This window comes from Pteronotus mesoamericanus, unplaced genomic scaffold (genome assembly GCF_021234165.1).
Source record: "Pteronotus mesoamericanus isolate MK-2021 breed Mesoamerican mustached bat unplaced genomic scaffold, CSHL_Meso_final contig_42, whole genome shotgun sequence".
Classification (NCBI taxonomy): domain Eukaryota; kingdom Metazoa; phylum Chordata; class Mammalia; order Chiroptera; family Mormoopidae; genus Pteronotus; species Pteronotus mesoamericanus.
Window position 1 is genome coordinate 15,466,390 of NW_026555157.1, and position 19,538 is coordinate 15,485,927.

Sequence of the window (19,538 nt, forward strand, 5' to 3'; positions counted from 1 at the left end):
TTCCAACACACACATCAAAATTCATGCTTCTCAGCAGGACAAAAAAGGCCCTATGTAACCTATCTCTGACTTTGCCCACTACCCCTACCCCTCCACCACAACCTACTCTCCCCATCCTTGCCTCCTTGCTTGTCCTCAAAACACCTGTCTCATTCCATCGGCAGGGCTTCTGCTCTGGCCTTTTCCTCCCGTTTACCCCAGTCTTCTCATGACCAGCTCCCTCATTTCATTCAGGCATTTCTTCAAATACCATCTTTTCAAAGGGTGTTTTCCTAACCATCATATCTAAAATGGGCCTCTTGCTTCACCGTTCCTTATCTGTATTTGTGTTCACAAGCATTACCGCTACCTGAAATACGTGTTTATTTAACTGCGTTATTATATGAGTGTGTGTCTAGGAAGAAGTCAGGGGACATGTCTGCTTTGTTCACCATTGCTTCTGGCACCTGGCATGTGTCTGTCACATGCTCAGCGCTCAGTAAACATCAGCTGAATGAATGAATCAATCAAATACATCATTGCCCCAAACAGAAAATAGAAGATCTGCTCAAAATTGGGCCTATAGTATATATTCTTTACTATGACAGACATATTTTTGGCAGCACTTATCCAAGGTGCTTTTAAAAATTATATTTGAACCTTTCTAACTAAAGTTAGAAGTATCCTCCTCTTCTCCGGTAATTAGCATTACGGGTGATTTCAGACATAACCTATGTAAGATACCATTTTAGATTCTTGAAGCCATGCTGAGGTCAGAGAGTGTGCCAATGGCTGACCCAAGGGCTCAGAGCTTCCCTGGCTAGAATACTCGTACTCACTCTGCTTTGAGGGTGGTGATGTTTTCTCCAAAGGTACTCTACTCTGACCTTAGCCCTTTGAGAGAAGTTATCAAGTTGTTACCTAAAAGCTGGTGTCATTAAGAGAGAAACCAAAATTTACATCACCAAGAAGCTAAAGGACTTCCTAGGACCAACATCCATTTAGTTTAGATCTTAAAGAAACTGTTCTTTTTCAATCCATTATTTGTCTACATTGCTTGGGATTCTGTGCCATGTAGACAATTCCATGCTGCACAGATAATCCTATTAATTATAATAACATTGATTGCTTTCCTGATTTTATAAGTAACATAGTTTTTATTTTGATCATGTGCATATCTCTGGCATAGTGGATGCTCAATAGCTATTGTTGAATGAATGAATAAATGGTAGATGATTTGAAAAGAATTTAGAAAAGTTTAAAGAAAAAGCCTTTGTAATCCCACCTCATAGAGATAACTATGTTATTATTTTGATATATTTTCTACTCCTCCTCCTCATTCTTCTTCTCCTTTTCTTTCTTTGTCTTTCTTAATATAAGTAAATATGCATGTTTTTAATCAGTGTTTTTAAAGCTCTTAGTATTAAATTAGATCAATATTTAAAAAAAAAGAATGCATGTGATAAATAATGATATGTATTAAAGTATAATCTATAGCTTTTACCATTATGATGAAATAACTTTGACACATAAATTATAAATAGGACTTCTGGTCAAGAATGAGGTGTAGGTAAATATACCTTGTCTCCTTGTACAACTACAGCAAAAATTACAGCTACACTACAAAACAAATGTCACCCAGAAATGTCAGAAAATTGAGCTGTACGGGAAGTCTGACAACCAAGGATTTAAAGAAGTCACATTTGTCCAGATGGTTAGGAGGGGTGGAGATGCAGAGAAGGAGACACGTGGAGAGGTGCGGGGAGGTGTGGAGAGGTGCAGAGAGGTGCAGAGAGGTGCAGAGGTGTGGAATGAGCAGTCCCATATCCGCATGTGATGGATAAAAATTGGGAAGGATATCTTGGGAGGAAAGGATCCCAGTCCAAGCCCAGAGTTCCAGTGCCAGGAAGTTAAGTCCCCATAGCTTCTGGCTGTAAAAACCAGGGGAGGTTGGAGTGGCAGAAGAAACTGTGGGATTCATAGGTAACTCCTCTTAAATAGCCCACAACGGACTTAGGACTTAGGCAAACCCACTCCCTCTGGGATTTAGCACCAGGGCAACAGCTAGAAGGGCACCAGTGGCATACGGGGAGAAATAGAAGTGACAGGCATCAGGGAGAGTGCTAGGAAATGGCATCCTCCGGGGCAAAGCTCCAGAGGCCAGGCAGTGGCATTGTCCCAACACCAAGCCACAGTGTGGTAATGCGGGTTGCCCTGCCCTGGCGATTACCTAAGGCTCTGCTCCATACAACTTACAGGTGCACTTTTCCACAATAGGCCATGCTACTAAGACAGGGAGTCAAAGAAGCTCTACCTAATACACAGAAACAAGCACAGGGAGGCTGCCAAATTGAGGAGACCAAGAAGTATGGCCCAAATGAAAGAAGAGAACAAAACCCCAGAAAAAGAACTCAACAAAATGGAGATAAGCAACCTATCAGATGCAGAGTTCAAAACACTGGTTCTCAGGATGCTCCAGGAACACATTGGGTACTGTACCAACATAAAAAAGACTCAAGCAGAAATGAAGGTTATATTAAGTGAACTAAAGAAAAGCCACAGAGAACCAACAGTGGAATGGATGAAGCCAAGAATCAAATCAATGATTTGGAACATAAAGAAGAAAAAAAGCATTCAATCAGAACAGCAAGGAGAAAAAAGAATTTTAAAAGATGAGGATAGGCAGGGAGCCTCTGGGACATCTTCAAATGTACCAACACCTCAATCATAGGGGTTCCAGAAGAAGAGGAAGATCAAGAAATTGAAAACTTATTTGTAAAAATAATGAAAGGAAATTTCCCTAATTTGTGAAGGAAATAGACATGTAAGTCCAGGAAGCATAGAGAGTCCCAAACAAGATGGACCTGAAGAGGACCACACCAAGACAAATCATAATTAAAACAACAAAGGTTAAAGATAGAGAGTCCTTAAAGCAGCTAAAGAAAAACAGATAGTTACCTACAAAGGAGTTTCCCTAAGACTGTCAATTGATTTCTCCAAAGAAACTTTTGCAGGTTAGAAGGGACTGGCAAACTGTATTTAAAATGATGAAAAGCAGGGACCTACAACCAAGATTACTCTATCCAGCAAAGCTATCATTTAGAATTGAAGGGCAGATAAAGTATTTCTCAGACAAGATAAAACCAAAGGAGTTGATCATCACCAAACCATTATTTTGTGAAATGTTAAAGGGAATTATATAAGGAAAAGAAGAATATCAAGACTATGAACATTAAAATGGCAATAAATTCACAGCTGTCAACAACTGAATCTAAAAACGAACTAAGCAAACAGGCAGAACAGAAACAGAGTCAGAATCATAGATGTGGAGATCATTTGGAGGGTTATCTGTTGGGAGGGGGAAGGTGGAGAAGGGGGAAAAGGTGCAGGGATTAAGAAACTGAAAGAAAGAAGGAGCTCCTATCCTTCGAGACAGCATGGATGGAACTGGAGAGCATTATGCTAAGTGAAATAAGCCAGGGGGCGAAAGACAAATACCATATGATCTCACCTGTAAGCGGAACTTAACAAAACAAACAAGCAAGCAAAATATAACCGAAACATTGAAATAAAGAACAAACTGACAGTAACCAGAGGGGATGGGGGAGGAGAATAATGGGGGAAAGAAGGGGAAGGGTCATCAAAGAACATGCATGAAGGACCCATAGACAAAACCAAAGGAGGTTAGGATTGAGGGTGGGAGGTGGGGAGGGTGGGGTGGGGAGACTGGTGGGTGGGAAAATGGAGACAACAGTACTTGAACAACAATTAAAAAACAGAAGCATAATTGGTAGGTAAAATATAGATAGGGAGATGTTAAGACCAGTGTAGGAAATGGAGTAGCCAAAGAACTTACATGCATGACCCATGGATGAGCTAAGGGAGGGATTGCTGGAGGGAATGAGCATACCAGTGGAGAGGGGCAAATGGGGAAAAATTGGGACAACTGTAATAATGTAACCAGTAAAATATATTAAAAAAATTATAAATAGGACTTTCCAATGTTTGATGCTATTAAAATGTGATATGTATAAAGCATAAAAATCCAATAGTATTGTTTCCTGCACATTGTTTATATTATTACAATATAAACATATGTAATAATAATAGCAATGACATTTTTTTCAGATTTTGAAGTACAAGTATCTGTTAGTATATATCCAACTATCCTCTTAAAAATTCTGATGTTACCAATAAGCCATTCCATTGGCTCCACTGTCTCTTATTTGGTGCTTGTCAGACTTCTTGAGCCTCACCAAGCAAGTCCAACATTAGCTGATTTTTTATCTTCTTTTGGTCATATTTTAGAGTCTGTCTAAAGCAAGACAAAATATTTGCACTGAAAAACATACTGCATAGAATTAAGTTTTTAAGTGTTTTTAAATGCACTAAAATTCTTAATATTCCCGTGTAGTTACATCATTAAGAAATTGAATTTTGGTAATTAAAAAAAAGAATAAATGAAATAGATTCAAATATACCCATACATTGTTTCTGTAGCAGTAATAGTTATCTATAATAAACTAAAGAATTAAAAAGCCAAGTTATAGTAGAATATTCATTATTTTAAAGTGTTTATACATATATATTTTAATGTATATAAAAATTAACAGTGGGTACCTCTGAGAAGTAGGTACACATTGGGAATTTTTTGTTTTAATTTCAACACTTTTAATTTGTATTTTTAAATTTGTTACAATAAGTACATTTTTTAATGAGAAAGATTAAAATGTGTTCTAAGAGTAAAGCATTTTGGAAGTTTTATTCAAATACCAAGTTAATAATCATATTTAGGCTCATTTATTCACTTCTTAGGTTTTTTTAGAGAGACATTATTTACTTTTGGAGAGACAGGAAAGGAGGGAGAAAGTGAAGGAGAGAAACGTCAATGTATGTGAGATACATTTATTGGTTGCTTCTCTAACCAGGGACCTGGCTTGCAGCCCAAACATGTGTTCTGGCTGAGAATCAAACCAGCAATCTTTTGGTTTACAGGCTGGCGCTCAGTCCATTCAACCACACCAGCCAGGGCCTATTTTTAGTTTTTTAAAAAAGTCAGTATTTAGAAATTTATTTTATTCACAAGTATGTGATTGTTCTGCCTCACATCATCTATGAATTATTAAACATGGTCTCCTGAGAGCTAAACTCAAATGCTTTTCTCAGATTTGTATTCTGTTTAAACATATTAGCTCATCAAAAATAAGTTTCTGGCTGGTGTGGCTCAGTGGACTGAGTGCTGGCCTGCGAACCGGAAGGTCGCCAGTTCAATTCCCAGTCAGGGCACATCCTATTTTGCAGGCCAGGTTCCCAGTTAAGGGCGTGTGAGAGGAAACTGATTTATGTTTTTTGCACAACAATGTTTCCCTTTCTCTCTGTCTCCCTCCTTTCCCCTCTCTCTAAAAATAAGTAAATAAAATCTTTAAAAATTTTAAAAAATATTTTATATTCACTTCTATCATTGCAACCACCACCACAATCACCTCTATAGAAAAAAAAACAAAACAAAAAACAAAACAAAACTATATTTCTGAGTCTGGTTACAGGAAGCACAAGTATAGTTATACAATTGACCTTGAACAATGCAGAGGTTAGAGGCACTGACCCCTGCAGTCTAGAATCTGTGTATAACTTAAGACTCCTTGCAAAACTTAACTACTAATAGCCTACTGTTGACCAGAAGCTTTCCCAATAACATAAACAATTGCTTAATAAATATTTGGTAAGTTATATGTATTTTATGCTGTATTCTTACAATAAAGTAAACTAGGGAAAAGAAAGTGTTGTTAAGAAAATCATAAGAAAGAGAAAATAGATTTTCAGTACTGTACTGTATTTATCAATACCATAAGTTTGTGCTGTTTACAAGATGAAAAAACCTGTGTATAGGTGGACCTGTGCAGTTACAACCCATGTAGTTATGGAACTTTAGTTTCCATCTGATAGCGGAACCACGAGGTTCTCCCTTTTTTCCCTTCAGCACTGTCTTCACCACCGCCTGGCAATATTAACAAGCAGGAGAGGGCTTCTGTCCCCTCTTTTCTTTCAATGTCCTTCAAATTCTCTCACTATACATTTGCAAAGGGAAATAAATGAATCCTGCCCCTAAGTCATGTATTGAACAAGTGTTCTTTATTACAGCATAATGTAGTGGCTAGGTGTATATGTTCTGGAGAAAGACTGTGAGTTCAAATCCCAACTCTACCACTTATTAGAAAGGTGACCTTGGACTAGTTGTTTGCTCTCTATGCCTCAATTTTTTTCATCTTTAAATTGGTTTCATAATATTCTCTACCTTGAAGGGTTGGGAGGATATATGATCTAATACATTTAAATAATTTAGAATACTGCCTGCCATAAATAACTTAGAATACTGTGTGCCATATGATAAGTGCTCAATAAATATTAGCTAGTGCTATCAGCATCATCACCATTTCCATCAATATCATCATCTTTCAACACAAGATGAGGTCTTACCATTAACTGGTCTCTGAAGGAGGCAGTTTCCAGGAATAAAAACTTCCCTGAAACTTATTGTGGGGTTGACTCCCCATTTATTGTTCCTCTCTTCTTTATTCCCGGCTGCCAACTCCCAGCTCTATTTTTAAAAAAAAGATTTTATTTATTTTTAGAGAGGAAAAGGGAAGGAGAAAGAGAGGGAGAGAAACATCAATGTGGTTGCTTCTTGCATGCCCCCTACTGGGTACCTGGCCCGCAACCCAGACATGTGCCCTGACTGGGAATTGAACTGGCGATACTTTGGTTCACAGGCCAGCACTCAATTCACTGAGCCACAACAGCCAGGGCTCCCAGCTCTTTTCTCTCCTTCATAAATCATCATTTCTAAACTGTGGCAACCTGATTGAGGTGATGGACTTTTCCACCTTTCCACCTAAATTTTTGTTCACATGTGAAAACTTATGGTGCCACACACAAACCAAAAAGGAATAAGGAAATTTATTACTCACATATTGGGGTTTTCTAGGGGGGAACAGGCTAGGCTCCCAGCAGGTCTGAAAATGGCCTGAGCGAATAAGGAAGGGCGGCTGGCTTGGGGTGTTAGGGTGTTAGAGGGTGGAGCTGGGGTGAGGGTTCCCTTGTATCAGGGAGGACTTCCACTGTTTAATTCTGGATGCCAAAAGAGGGAGCACTTGGCTTTCTTATTAGCTTGCCCAGGGGTAGGGCAGAAAGGGAAGGGGCTAGAGAACTGTCAGCAGTCAAATGTCAAAAATGGAGCCAGACTCTTTATTACCCAAAATGAGGACTCCACAGCTTTCCAAAGCAGTAACACCTTTCCTTGTTGATAAAGGGAGTGCTCTCTGGACTATGGCTTTAACCACGATCCACCCCTGATCTCCCCTTCCCTGAGAAACCACAGGACAGAGCAATACTTCTCTTGCTTGATTACCCCCTACAAAAAAAATATTCAGGGATTTACATGTAAAAACATTTCCTGTTATTTAAATTTATTTCAAGACTTAAAGCAGGACTTCCAGACAAGATGGAAGCATAGGTAGATACATTATACCTCCTCGCACAACCAAAAGAAGGACAATAAATTTAAAAACAAAAAGTAACCAGAACTGCCAGAAAATTGAACTGTATAGAAGTCTGACAACTAAGGAGCTAAAGGAGAAACATTCATCCAGACTGGTAGGAGGGGCGGAGACGGGTAGCTGGGGCAGAGAGGACGTGTGGCAAGGCAGTGGCTGGAAGACCACGCAGGCCGGGAGGGGGCTGGTGGACTGGGTGGTCCCACGTTTGCATGTGCATAAACCAGGAGGAACAGCTGAGGAGCGAGACAGACCACTCAACCCAGGGTTCCAGTGCAGGAAAAGAAAGCCTCAAAGCCTCTGGAGATAAAAACCTGTGGAGGTTGCAGCAGCAAGAGAAACTCCCAGCCTCACAGGAGAGTCTGCTGGAGAGACCCACAGGACCCTAGAACGTACACAAACACACCCACCTGGGAATCAGCACCAGAAGGGCCCAATTTGCTTGTGGGAAGTGTGGGGAGTGACTGAAAGAGGGCGGAGAGCCAAGCACGCGGCATTTTTCCCTCTCTGACCCCTCCCTCACATTTGGCACTACAACAGAGCAACCTGGGTTGACCCTGCCCTGGCAAATACCTAAGGCTTTGCCCCTCCCAACATAACAGGCACGCTGAGACAAAGAAATGTGGCCTGGAATGAAACAACAGATCAAAGCTCCAAAAATAGAACTAAGGGATGAACCAATAGCCAACCTATCAGTTGCACAGTCCAAAACACCGGTAATTTGGATGCTCACTGAATTGGTTGAGTATGGTTGCAAAATGGAGGAAAAAGTGAAGGCTATGCAAAGTGAAATAAAGAAAAATATACAGGAAACCAACAGTAAAGGGAAGGAACCTTGGACTCGAATCAATGATTGGGAACAGAAAGAAGAAAGAGGTTGAAGAGATTCATTCAACCAGAGCAGAATGAAGAAACAAGAATTCAGAAAAATGAGGAGAGGCTTAGAGAACCTCTGGGACAACTTTAAACGTTCCAACATCCAAATCATGGGGGTGCCAGAAGCAGAAGAGGGAAGAACAAGAAATTGAAAACTTATTTGAAAAAATAATGAAAGAGAACTTCCCCAATCTGGTGAAGGAAATAGACTTCCAGGAGATCCAGGAAGCTCAGAGAGTCCCAAAGAAGTTGGACCCAGGGAAGTACACACCAAGGCACATTGTAATTAAGTTACCCAAGATTAAAGATAAGGAAAGAATCTTCAGAGCACAAAAGAAAAGGAGACAGTTACCTACAAAGGAGTTCCCAGAAAACTATCAGCCGATTTCTCCAAAGAAACCTTGCAGGCAAGAAGGGGCTGCCAAGAGGTATTCAAAGTCATGAAAGACAAGGACCTATATCTAAGATGATTCTATCCAGCAAAGCTGTCATTTACAATGGAAGGGCAGATAAAATTGCTTCCCAGATAACGTCAAGTTGAAGGACTTCATCATCACCAAGCCTTTATTATATGAAATGTTAAAGGGACTCATCTAAGAAAAAGAAGATCAAAACTGTGAACAGTAAAATGACGACAAACTTACAACTATCAACAACTGAACCTGAAAAAACAAAACAAAAACAAAAACAAACTAAGCAAACAACTAGAACAGGAACAGAATCATAGAAATGGAGATCAGAGGGAAGGGTGAGGGGGAAGAATGAGAGAAAATGTACAGGGAATAAGCAGCATAAACGTAGGTACAAAAGAGGCAGTGGGAGGTTAAGAATAGTATAGGAAATGGAGAAGCCAAAGAACTTCCATGCATGACCCATGAACATGACTAAGTCGGGGAAGGGGAGTGCTGAGGGGAGGGGTGGTGCAGGGCAGAGGGGAATAAAGGGGAGGAAAAAAATGGGACAACTGTAATAGCATAATCAATAAAATATATATTTAAAGAAGACTTAAAGCTATATATATTAACAGTGTCTTTATGAATTGCATTCACAGCTTTTCCTTATCCCTTGTAATCCACAATAATTATATGAAGCTATAACATCAGAGATGCTGTTATACTACTCTATAGCCATCATTAAAACTCTTAATTGCACACAATTCCAAAGTGGGGCTACGACATGGGTAACACAAGAATATGAATAGCTTAAAAAGTAATGCATATATTTTGACTTTAGAATACATTATGTAGTGTATCTTTTATTACCCTTGGTAATGTTGTTTAATATTATTGAAACATATATCAACTGAGGGTAAGAGAAAACCTCCAAACAGGTAGTGAAGAGAAAAGTAATCAGCACTTAACTGAGAATAGAGTATTAGGACTCCTCTACCAATTCAGCAAGGCGTAGATAGATGTGCGTTTGAGCTGCATGCCTACATATTGACTTGATCCATCAGTTTCTATATTGGGTTTCTGAAGAGATTACTACAGAGACTAATAAAAGGGTTCTGTCACTTTGTATCACATATAATTTTGTTTTATAGTTTTTAACCGATAATCTCTGTTTTGAATAATTTTATCTCAAAATGCACTGTATTTATCATGGAAAAATTAATCTTGCTGCTTATTCATAAATGGTATCTTTTCATTTTTATTCATTTCATTATTCATTGCCTTATTTTAGTAAAGATTTAATAAGATTGGTTTCACAGTTATTGTGAAATAAAGCAAGGTAATGTGAATTACAAATGTGTGAAAAAGAAAAATAAAAAACAATGCTAAGGTATTATAGAGAATCTAGCATATGGTTATTACAGAATGGTACTCAGAAAATTACTATAGATGGTCCAAAATTTTGGGTTTAAGCTTCCTTGTAGCCACTGTGAAAAGGGAAACACAAACAAATTATGTGTGTGGATGTGGCCACAATTTGTGCTTTTGATCAGTATGAATTAGTCAATATTATCAATGTGAGTTCTAATAAGAAGCAAAGAAACACCATTGTTTGATTGCTTTTTTCCAGATTTATCATCAATAAATTATTGATACCCATGAGACTTTGAAATAAAAATAGTGTATGGATACTCCTTCCCCTGACCTCTTCTCTGAATTCCTAGCTGTCTGCATTACGACTTGGATTCAATGATCTAGTAGCTATTGTGAATCTTTTCCTTCAGATAAAATGTTTTATTTTATTTGTCACAGCTAATAAATGGTTTATTGACTATTGCGTGCACTCATTGGTCATGTATTGAAGACTTACCCACTTGCAGAGACACTGCCAACACAACATGTTTTAGAGAAAGGTCTTTAAAGACCATCCTGCAAAATAAAATTAACAATTCATTCATGAGTAGCAGGTTTGAGATTTAAGGAGGATCTTTGAGACACTTACTTAAACAGACTGCACTTCAGTTCATTCAGCAAATATCGAAGGAGTGCCAGGCCCAGGTCCTATGCTGGTGCTGGGTAGACAAGGGTGAGTGTGTTGAGTTCCATGTTCCCTAAGAGCCTGGGACCTAAGAAGCGGGTTGTTTCACTAAGTGTGGTGTTCCCATGAGGAAACCTGTTCCAATAAGAATTTGGCTTTTTTTCTCACAGGATGGTACGATAGGCTTTTCATTAACTTTGTGCTAAGAAAACATATTTTCTTCTTTGTGCTGCAAACCCCTTTCCCCGCTATGTTGACAGTAACACTTTCATGGGTTTCATTTTGGACTGACAGACGAGCTGTTCCTGTCAGAGTTTCCCTGGGTAAGTCTTTCCACAGCTTTGTGAAATGTTAATATGGGCGAAAGGTAGAGGAAGGTCAATGGAAATGGGTGATAAGCGGAGAGAAAAACAGTGAAGTAGGGGCAGTTTGAGATGTGCACTCAAGCCACAATGTTTATCTTGAGAGCCTCAAGGGCTGACTGTAACGGGACTCTTTCCTTGGCAGCCCAGAAAGTAGGTTTGAAAGCTACAGACTGACAAATGGCTGGATGATAGTAAGGAGAGACTGTGAAATTATGAAGCATAAACAGTGTCACTTTACAAATCTATCTCTTTTCCCTTTCTGGAACACCTTCCTATCCCTTGCCCAAGTCCATTTCACTTGCCTGACAAACCTTTACATCATAGGGTAAATGAACTTCAAACTAATTCTCACGATACTTTTGGTATTTTAATAAATTACTTCTTGGGAGAGGAAGCTTGCATTTGGAAACACTACTGCTAGTTACAAGCTAGGGCTTGATTTAAATGCTAAAATCGGAATGAACCACAGTTAAATTTTAGGTATTGTGGCATTTTCGTTGGCAGGAGATTTCAAGTGGAGAGACATTGTCAGCCTCATTAAGTTCCCACCCCAGTGTTATTATCTATTCCGTCTGCCATGCCATACGCCACTGTCACACATACTACTTTGCAGGAACCAATACAGGCTCTCACTCAGCTGCAATGGAGCCCTTGCAAAGTGGAAGGTGCCAAGCTAAGCACTTAGATAACATGTTACTTAATGAGAACCCGAGAGTCAATCCCACTTGCCTTCTTGGCTGGTTCAGGGCAGAACTCCTTTATTTTGACCGATATTGCTTTTTCACCTCTAATGCTCTATCTAGACAGAAGATTGTTATAAGTGGTTCACAATCATTGTAATTAACACACAGTGCATTCCAGAGAGGGTGGTTTCTAAGGTAATGTTCACAAACTCTATGCATACTTCAAAAGATCACTTGAAAGACATAAATGGTCATTAATATTAATACTTTGTGCACCTCTTTCCCCCATTAAAAGCTTTAATCTACAACCACTTGAAGCTTGAATATCTTCAAGGGAAAAATACCATCTGAATGAATAAGATTCTATGGCTATTACTTCACATCAGAGCAGCCTGCCCTGACCTCAGTATGGCTGTGAGGCAGCGTCGACCCCAACTGAAGACTGAGGCACATTTCTAGCTCTTGAGACAGGATGAAAAAGTCATTTCATTTCTAACACTTTATGAACATGATTTTCAATGAGATTCCTGAAGCTGACTGCTAAACTCTTACACTTTGGCAATGAGAGCAATAAAGGCTGGTTCCAGGGCAGTTTGGGGTAAATGCATTTTAATGTATTCGCTAAAATGCATTTAACTTGACCCTGAAATTCTGTGCTTCTTGTATCTACATATGATCCCTCAAGGTTAGGAAATTGTTATGCAGATTTATGTAAAGTAATATACAAATTAGAAGTGTCCCCCTGCCCCCGCATTTTTAAAAAAGAGAACTGCTATATTCCCACCACCCTCAAGTCTTTTCCAAGATATTTCCCCCTCTGCTTTACTCACTCTTCCCAGTGCTGTATTACCCAATTCTGTGGCAGGTCTCTGACAATTTCTCTGTCCCACTTGCCTTTTCTCAGTTGTTTCCTCTACTTCACTTTTTCTGACACATTTGACACAATTAAGCATCCTCTCCAAATTCAGAACAAAGTGTAGTGGTAAAGAGCATAGCCTCATCTTCCACACCAGCAAAATGAGATTATTAATACTGCCTTCTAAAGATCACTATGAGAACTAAAGAGGAACATTCATGTCAACTTCCTTGGCTGATGCCTGGCCCATAGTATTGGAAAAACCAACCAAGCAGTCCTTGTCAGGTGGCTCGGTTGGTTGGAGCATGGTCCCATACACCACAAGGTTGTGGGTTTAATCCCTGGTTGGGGTGTGCACAGGAGGCAACTTATCAATGTTTCTCTCTTTCTCTCCTTCTCCCTTACTCTCTAAAATTAAAAAAAGAAAAATCCTCCGGTGAGGATTTAAAAAAAAATAACAGCAGCTTTGGCTGGTGTGGCTCAGTGGCTTGATTGCTGGCTTGCGAACCAAAGGGTCGCTGGTTTGATATCCAGTCGGGGCACATGCCTAGGTTGCCAGCCAGGTAACCAGTAGGGGGCACGTGAGAGGCAACTATACATTGATGCTTCTCTCCCACTCTCCCTCCTTTCCCCTCACTCTAAAAATAAATAAATGAAATCTTTAAAAACAAACAAACAGTAAGTTTATCTTCATTGTTCTGCAATAGTCTAGATTTTCTCCTCCTTTAGACTTTAATTTTCTTTTTATCTTTACAACTTTTAACTTATTTCTTGACTCCTTAAGTATGGGTAACTCCCTCCCAAAATTTTATTTTTGATTCTTTCATCAAATGGATCAAGTCTTTTACTTCCAACCACTGTCCTTATGAAAGTAAATTCCAAATCTATGTCCTTTTCTCAAATAAATGTCCCAAGATTCATATAAGTGTTTCCAGCTCCTTCTGAACTTCATTTTCAGTTTTGCAGTCACTCAACACACTTAAAACTGAACAAAACACTGTTCCCCTCATGTCCAAATCCATGTATTCTCTCAACTTTTCTTATTCTAGTAAGCACACTCAATTTGTTGAGTTTTTCATGTTCCCCCTCAATATCTTTCTTAGTCTTAGGCGGTGATTCTCAAACTCTGATCTTAGACTCATTTACACTTAAAAAAATAGTAAAACTCCAGAAAGCTTTTGTTTTTGTGGTGTATATATACATATATATATGGAGATATGTATCTATACAATTATACATGTGATATATATGGGGATATGTATATATAATTATATATGGAGATATGTATATATAATTATATATACATATATAAATATATATTTGTGGGATTATATATTTGTGGGATATGTATGCATATATGTATCATTATTAATCATGTTATTAAAACAGAATTTTGAATATATGTATTAATCCATTTAAAAGTAGCAATACTAAACTTATAACAAGTTAACATAACAGTGTTACATGGCTAAATGGGATTTGTCCTCCTGCCACATACAACCATAAAAAAGAGATTGGTGGGGAAGGAGGAAGGTTTTTACTAACAGAGTGTCCAGTTTGGGAGAATGGAATCTCCTCTGCTCCAAGGCATTCTCTTTTGCAAAACACAAGAAATCCCCTTGTTCTCCAAAAGACTGAAAACCAAATCTATGCTCAGAGTCCCCCCTCCATTCCTATCTGTAGTCCAGGCCTCCTACATAGATGGGTTTCTGTCTCTCCAGCCCCAGGCTCCCTCTGTCTCTGGAGTGCGCACTTGTGAGGCAAACATCTCCACTGCCTTGTTGCAGCTTTCTCTCTCCTGGGGCTGGGGCCAGGCCACTGCCGTCAGTCATGCTATGGGCTCAGTATACCTGGCCTCAGCATTCAGGGCTGCTTGTGCCCTCAAGAGGCAAGGAGTGTTCCCAGCCCATGAGTCTGTGGTCCACTATCAGGGTGAGAGAACAGGAGCAGTCCAGGACCCATGTCATGTGGCACAGGGCTGCAGCATCCCATGGGCCTGCTGCTGGCATCATGTGTGTCCCACATGAGCCTGTTCCAGATGTGCAAGCAGGGCAAGGCAAAAGCTGTAAGCAGGTACTGCCATCCCATGGGCCTGCTGCTGGCAGGGCACATGTCCCGTGCCCAGGAGTCAACCTCTGTGAGTTGGCTCCTGACTGCCAGAGACAGGAAGGAGAAAGGGCACTCAAGCAGGGCCTGGGGTCTGCTGAGTGCCAAGTGTGCTCTGCACCCCACCTCAACCAGGGGCAATGAGCGAGGAAGGCAAAAGGAGCTTCTGCATGCCCACCATTTTAAATCTCCCCGCCCCCAACCAAATCCTATGTGCTGTTGAAGGGTCCAACTCGTTATTCAATTTGGGCCAACACCCACCATGAGCATCAGCCTCATTGTGTCCCTGCCCCTCCTGCAGCTACCATGATCTGGAAGCAGGTGGGAGAGTATTCTGGCCATGCAGGGCACTGTGTTTCTCACCAGGGTGGGGCCTCACCTTGTTACATGTGTGTTGTGATCTTTTCAATCCCCACAGTATATGCAGGTTCTGTGCTAGTGGTGTCATAAGCTGTGTTAGTTGTTTACTGTTGCTTTAGGGGTATGGGATCACATCCCAGCTCTGGTTTTGATCTTTGGCTGCTTTCAGCACTTCCCAATCCCTCTTAGGGGTCCCTTCCTTCTCCAGGCACTGGCTGCTGCTTCAATCCTCCACCTTTGGGTTTCCTCCAACCCCCTCCTTCTCTAGGGGGCGGCTTTCACATTGGAGGAGTTTCTCCCCACCCTCTAGTGATCTGGCCAGACCTCTCTGTTACAATTTCCCCTTTAACACTCTGGACTTTGTAATCTTACAAAGACAAATGGGAGAATGTCTCATTATCTGTAGTTACTACCTGCTGGCCAAGGGCATAGTCCTACCTATCCACTGGTTGAGAGATGTCTAACAAGAAGGGAGTCTGGAAGGAGGGAAACCTTCATGTGAGGGAAAAGGATCTTGCAAAGTCCAGGTCAGTTGGTTATACCTGGGAAGTGGCATGTGCGATGTCCAAAGGATGGCACTGCTGGACAGGTTGGCATCCTGGTAGTATTCTGGAGGAGACAAACTAGGCAAGAGGGTTAGAAGACATAAACAGAACCAAAACAACTAAATGACAAAGGTAGAGACTAACTCTATAATGTCCCAGATTAAGAAACGTTGGCTTCCTTAGAGAAAGGTGTGTAAGGTGTGACATGCTTGTCTGAAGACCTTTTGACCACTATACCTAACTTATTCTGAGGGGAATATTCTAGGATTTCCCCCTTTAACACTTCTGGCCCTTTTCTGTCTGAACCATTAGGGAAGAAAAAGAAAGCAGTTTTAAGTGAAGCCAATAGACTACTCCATACTTCACCAACTCAACCACTTAGTCCAGACAAACTGTTGAGTCTTAGGAGGCAGTGATGCCGATAGGCTTCTTAAGTGAGGCCTTTACTATGTAAACAATCGCCCAGGTAAATGAGATCATAGGCATACACACTATGATAACAGAAGGAAGAACACACATGTTAATTCCCACAACAAATAACTAATCAATCTCTAAGACTGCAAGATTGCCTTTTGAGAAGATATCCAGTTGCTAGGCCTTTGTTATAATGATATCAAACAGTGACAATTTGACAAATTCTTCTTGCTTATAAGTTGAACATCCCCAGTGACGTTATCACATGCTAAGGTAATATCTATGTACAGAACCCAGTTCAACTTCCAAGTGGAAACAAAACTTTGAGGACACTAGGCTGTGCTAGAGTTTAATATCCCCAACTGAGCACTGTTTTTTTTCCTTGAAACACATTTTTCTCCTTAAGATCATCCTCACTGTCTTCAAAGAGACTAAGTCCAGTTTTTAGCTTTGTCTTATCACTTTGCATAAACACAACAAGAGCAATAAATAATCACACAGGCTCTTTAAATCTGCTTTGCTGGAACTCACACAGAGAACCTTTAGACTGAACTTTATAGTTAGCCCTTCAGGGCATAGAAGCCAAGCCACACACCTATCATCAGGCTTTGCCTACAGTACCTGTTTTCCTTTAAGTCTTTGAGGTTCCCAAGGTGTCTTGAGGTTCCCAAAGTGTCTTAAGTTTCCTCCTGGCCATCTTTCAGGAGAGCAACCTTTGTTCCTTCCCTGGAAAGGTGGCCACAAACCACACAACAAACCAAGGTACCAGGCCATTTCTCTAGTGGCTTTCATTAGCTTTGAAAGTCAATCTCAGTTCCTCAAGGCCTTCTAGTAATAACCAGAGTCCAGGCATGCCTCCTTCAGGCATGACAATCCAATCAAAGTCTTTGTTAACAAAACCACATTTGAGACTGGTCTCATTCGTTTTATGCAAAGAAATTTTATGCCATCACTCACTCATTAAGAATGCCAAATTCTGGAAGGATCAAGTTGGGAGAAAAATACAAAGGAAAATCCTTGTTCTCCAAATATCCATCAAAATTGCATCTCCATGCTTTATACCTTCTATTGCTTAAACCATAAAATTCCTTTCCAACCTAATGTGAAGTTTTAACAAACTTTCAGAAACTTCAATTTCCTTTTCAGAACAGAAACAAAACCAAACCTGAAGCTAAGACAAAGTTCAAAAATAGGGGGGACTAGAACTAGCCTTAGCATCTTGTCTCAGACCAACTGGCGCACCAAGAAGTCACACAGGCAACCTTTCTTAGGTCCAAATGGCCCAAAGCCTGAACAGTAGAGACATTCTCTCACCTATCGGTACACCAACAAATTTCACAGGAGAGACATGACCTCTTACCCCAGCTGGTATTTCTATCTAGCACCATGACAGAGAGAGAGCATTCCAAGTATACCCAAAACAGCAAAGTTATCCCAAGTCCCCCAGAAGATCAGAAAACAAGGAAAGAATAGCTGCAATGAAGAGCTAAAGTTCCTTTCCTTTCAAGCTTAAAACTTTTACAACCTCCTATGCACCTTAAAACCATAGCTCACTTTCAATCCTTTTCTTTTTTAACAATGGGAAGGATCATGCTCTAACTCTATATCAGGCAGCTAAAAGTCTTTAGATCTGCAAGCACATCTTGTAACTTCTTGAAACATGGGCTCTATAAGAGTGCTATTATGCAATGACCTGAATGTCTGGCACATGGGACCATGTCCCACTTCCCTAACCACTGGCAATACTGCTCCAACTTCATGATGGTATAGCAATTTAGGGAACCATTTCCCTAAAATTTTCCCCATTTTTTCCTATAGTCCAAAATGTACACAGGCAAAACAGTGTTGCAATAGAAATCCAATTCTTCCTTGCACATTGGATAATGGCTGTACATAGTCCAGTCCACTAAAATTATGCCCAGTGTGCTCACTCCAATAGCCAGAATAGAACAACCCCTAAAGGCCCAGATGTACCAGCCAAAAACTATGAGCACAATGAGATACCAGACAAACTGGGAATATATAAGCAGAACTTGAACCCAGAATTCCATCTCACACGCAGGTTTTAGGGTCTCATTTTCTGCCAACCAGTGCTGCAAATTGTGGCCCCCAAAACGTGGCACCTTAAAACTCTGGTGATCCTCACCCCCTGTTGGTACGGTGTGTGTCCTGCATGAGCCCGTTCCAGACTGTGCAAACAGGTCGAGGCAAGAGCCATTAGCCGGGCACCTCTCAGCCTCCCTGTCAATAAACATGTTCTCAGGTGAGGATTACAAAAAAGGGCTAATATGGTGAAACCGCAGGGCTCAAGGAGAGTTGAGACTCATGGGCCAGAATCTTATAACACTTTTCTAACTATGCCTAGCAGTATCTATGGGTGAGAAGATAATTTTCTAATCCTGACCCATGACCTTTCTTTGACTAAATGGTCACTTCATATAATTCAGGTTTCCTTTACTGAGATGTGAACTTTAATGGGTTTGGAAAGAACACTATTTATCAAGATTAATGTATTTCTAAGGGGTGGCTCAAGACGTAGTGTGTTTAATGTAGCTGTAATACTCCTGGACCCCCGGTTCTGTTGCTTGAGGAATATTTATTTCAGTGTCCTTGTCTTTACTCCCCACACTTAACAGTCCTCTATTTCTTTTTATTGCTCATTTTAAACAGGGAATATCTAGCACATTAGTTTCAAAATAAATAACTATAGTAAATTAGATGGGTTAAGCACCCTTTTAAAGAAAATAGCAGGTAATTTATTGCTCTCTGGCAAATATAGATAATGCAATTCCTTCTTATTAGCCTAAACAGTCATCAACTTAAAATACACAACAAGACCTATTTGGCCTGTGAACTTGTATATTTGTTCTAAACCCTTATTTTGTCCATTACGCTCCATGTTACTGTCCATTTAAAAAAAAACAAACCAGGTTCTGTTTTCCATATCATAGAAAACCAGTAAGAGAACACATTTTAAAGTTTTAAACTAATGAGGTAAACTAGTAAATAGGAACATTAGGATCCATTCAGCTTTACCAGTGAAATCCTGAAGGGAGTAACACTTTTGACCTGTTGAAAAGCACAAAATGCCTTTATGCTTCCTGACATATTCTACGCTTATTTTATAGCATCTTGTTTCAGAGATGCTCTATCTATTGAGATTGGTTTATAATATTAAAAACAAAGGAAATTCCCTTTACAGGTCCAGAATGAGAGGCAGCGAGTTTGCATTTGAGCAGCATGGGTACTATGCTCAGAGAGAAAGTTTTCAGTCCTGCTCCTGACAAAACTCAGGCTAATTACTGAGCCACTCTTAGGTCCTATTTGTTTTCTGCAACACATGGCTAATAATATTTACCTATGTTGTGGTG

General features: G+C 40.1%; 1 protein-coding gene across 1 annotated transcript in view; it reads left to right on the plus strand.

The window, feature by feature from the left end:
- The window catches only part of GABRR3 (gamma-aminobutyric acid type A receptor subunit rho3), a 59,876-nt gene that overhangs the window by 32,581 nt on the left and 7,757 nt on the right, over positions 1 to 19,538 (plus strand). The window contains 1 exon segment of the mRNA XM_054577251.1: positions 11,009 to 11,161. Within this exon segment, the coding sequence (XP_054433226.1) occupies positions 11,009 to 11,161 (153 nt within the window).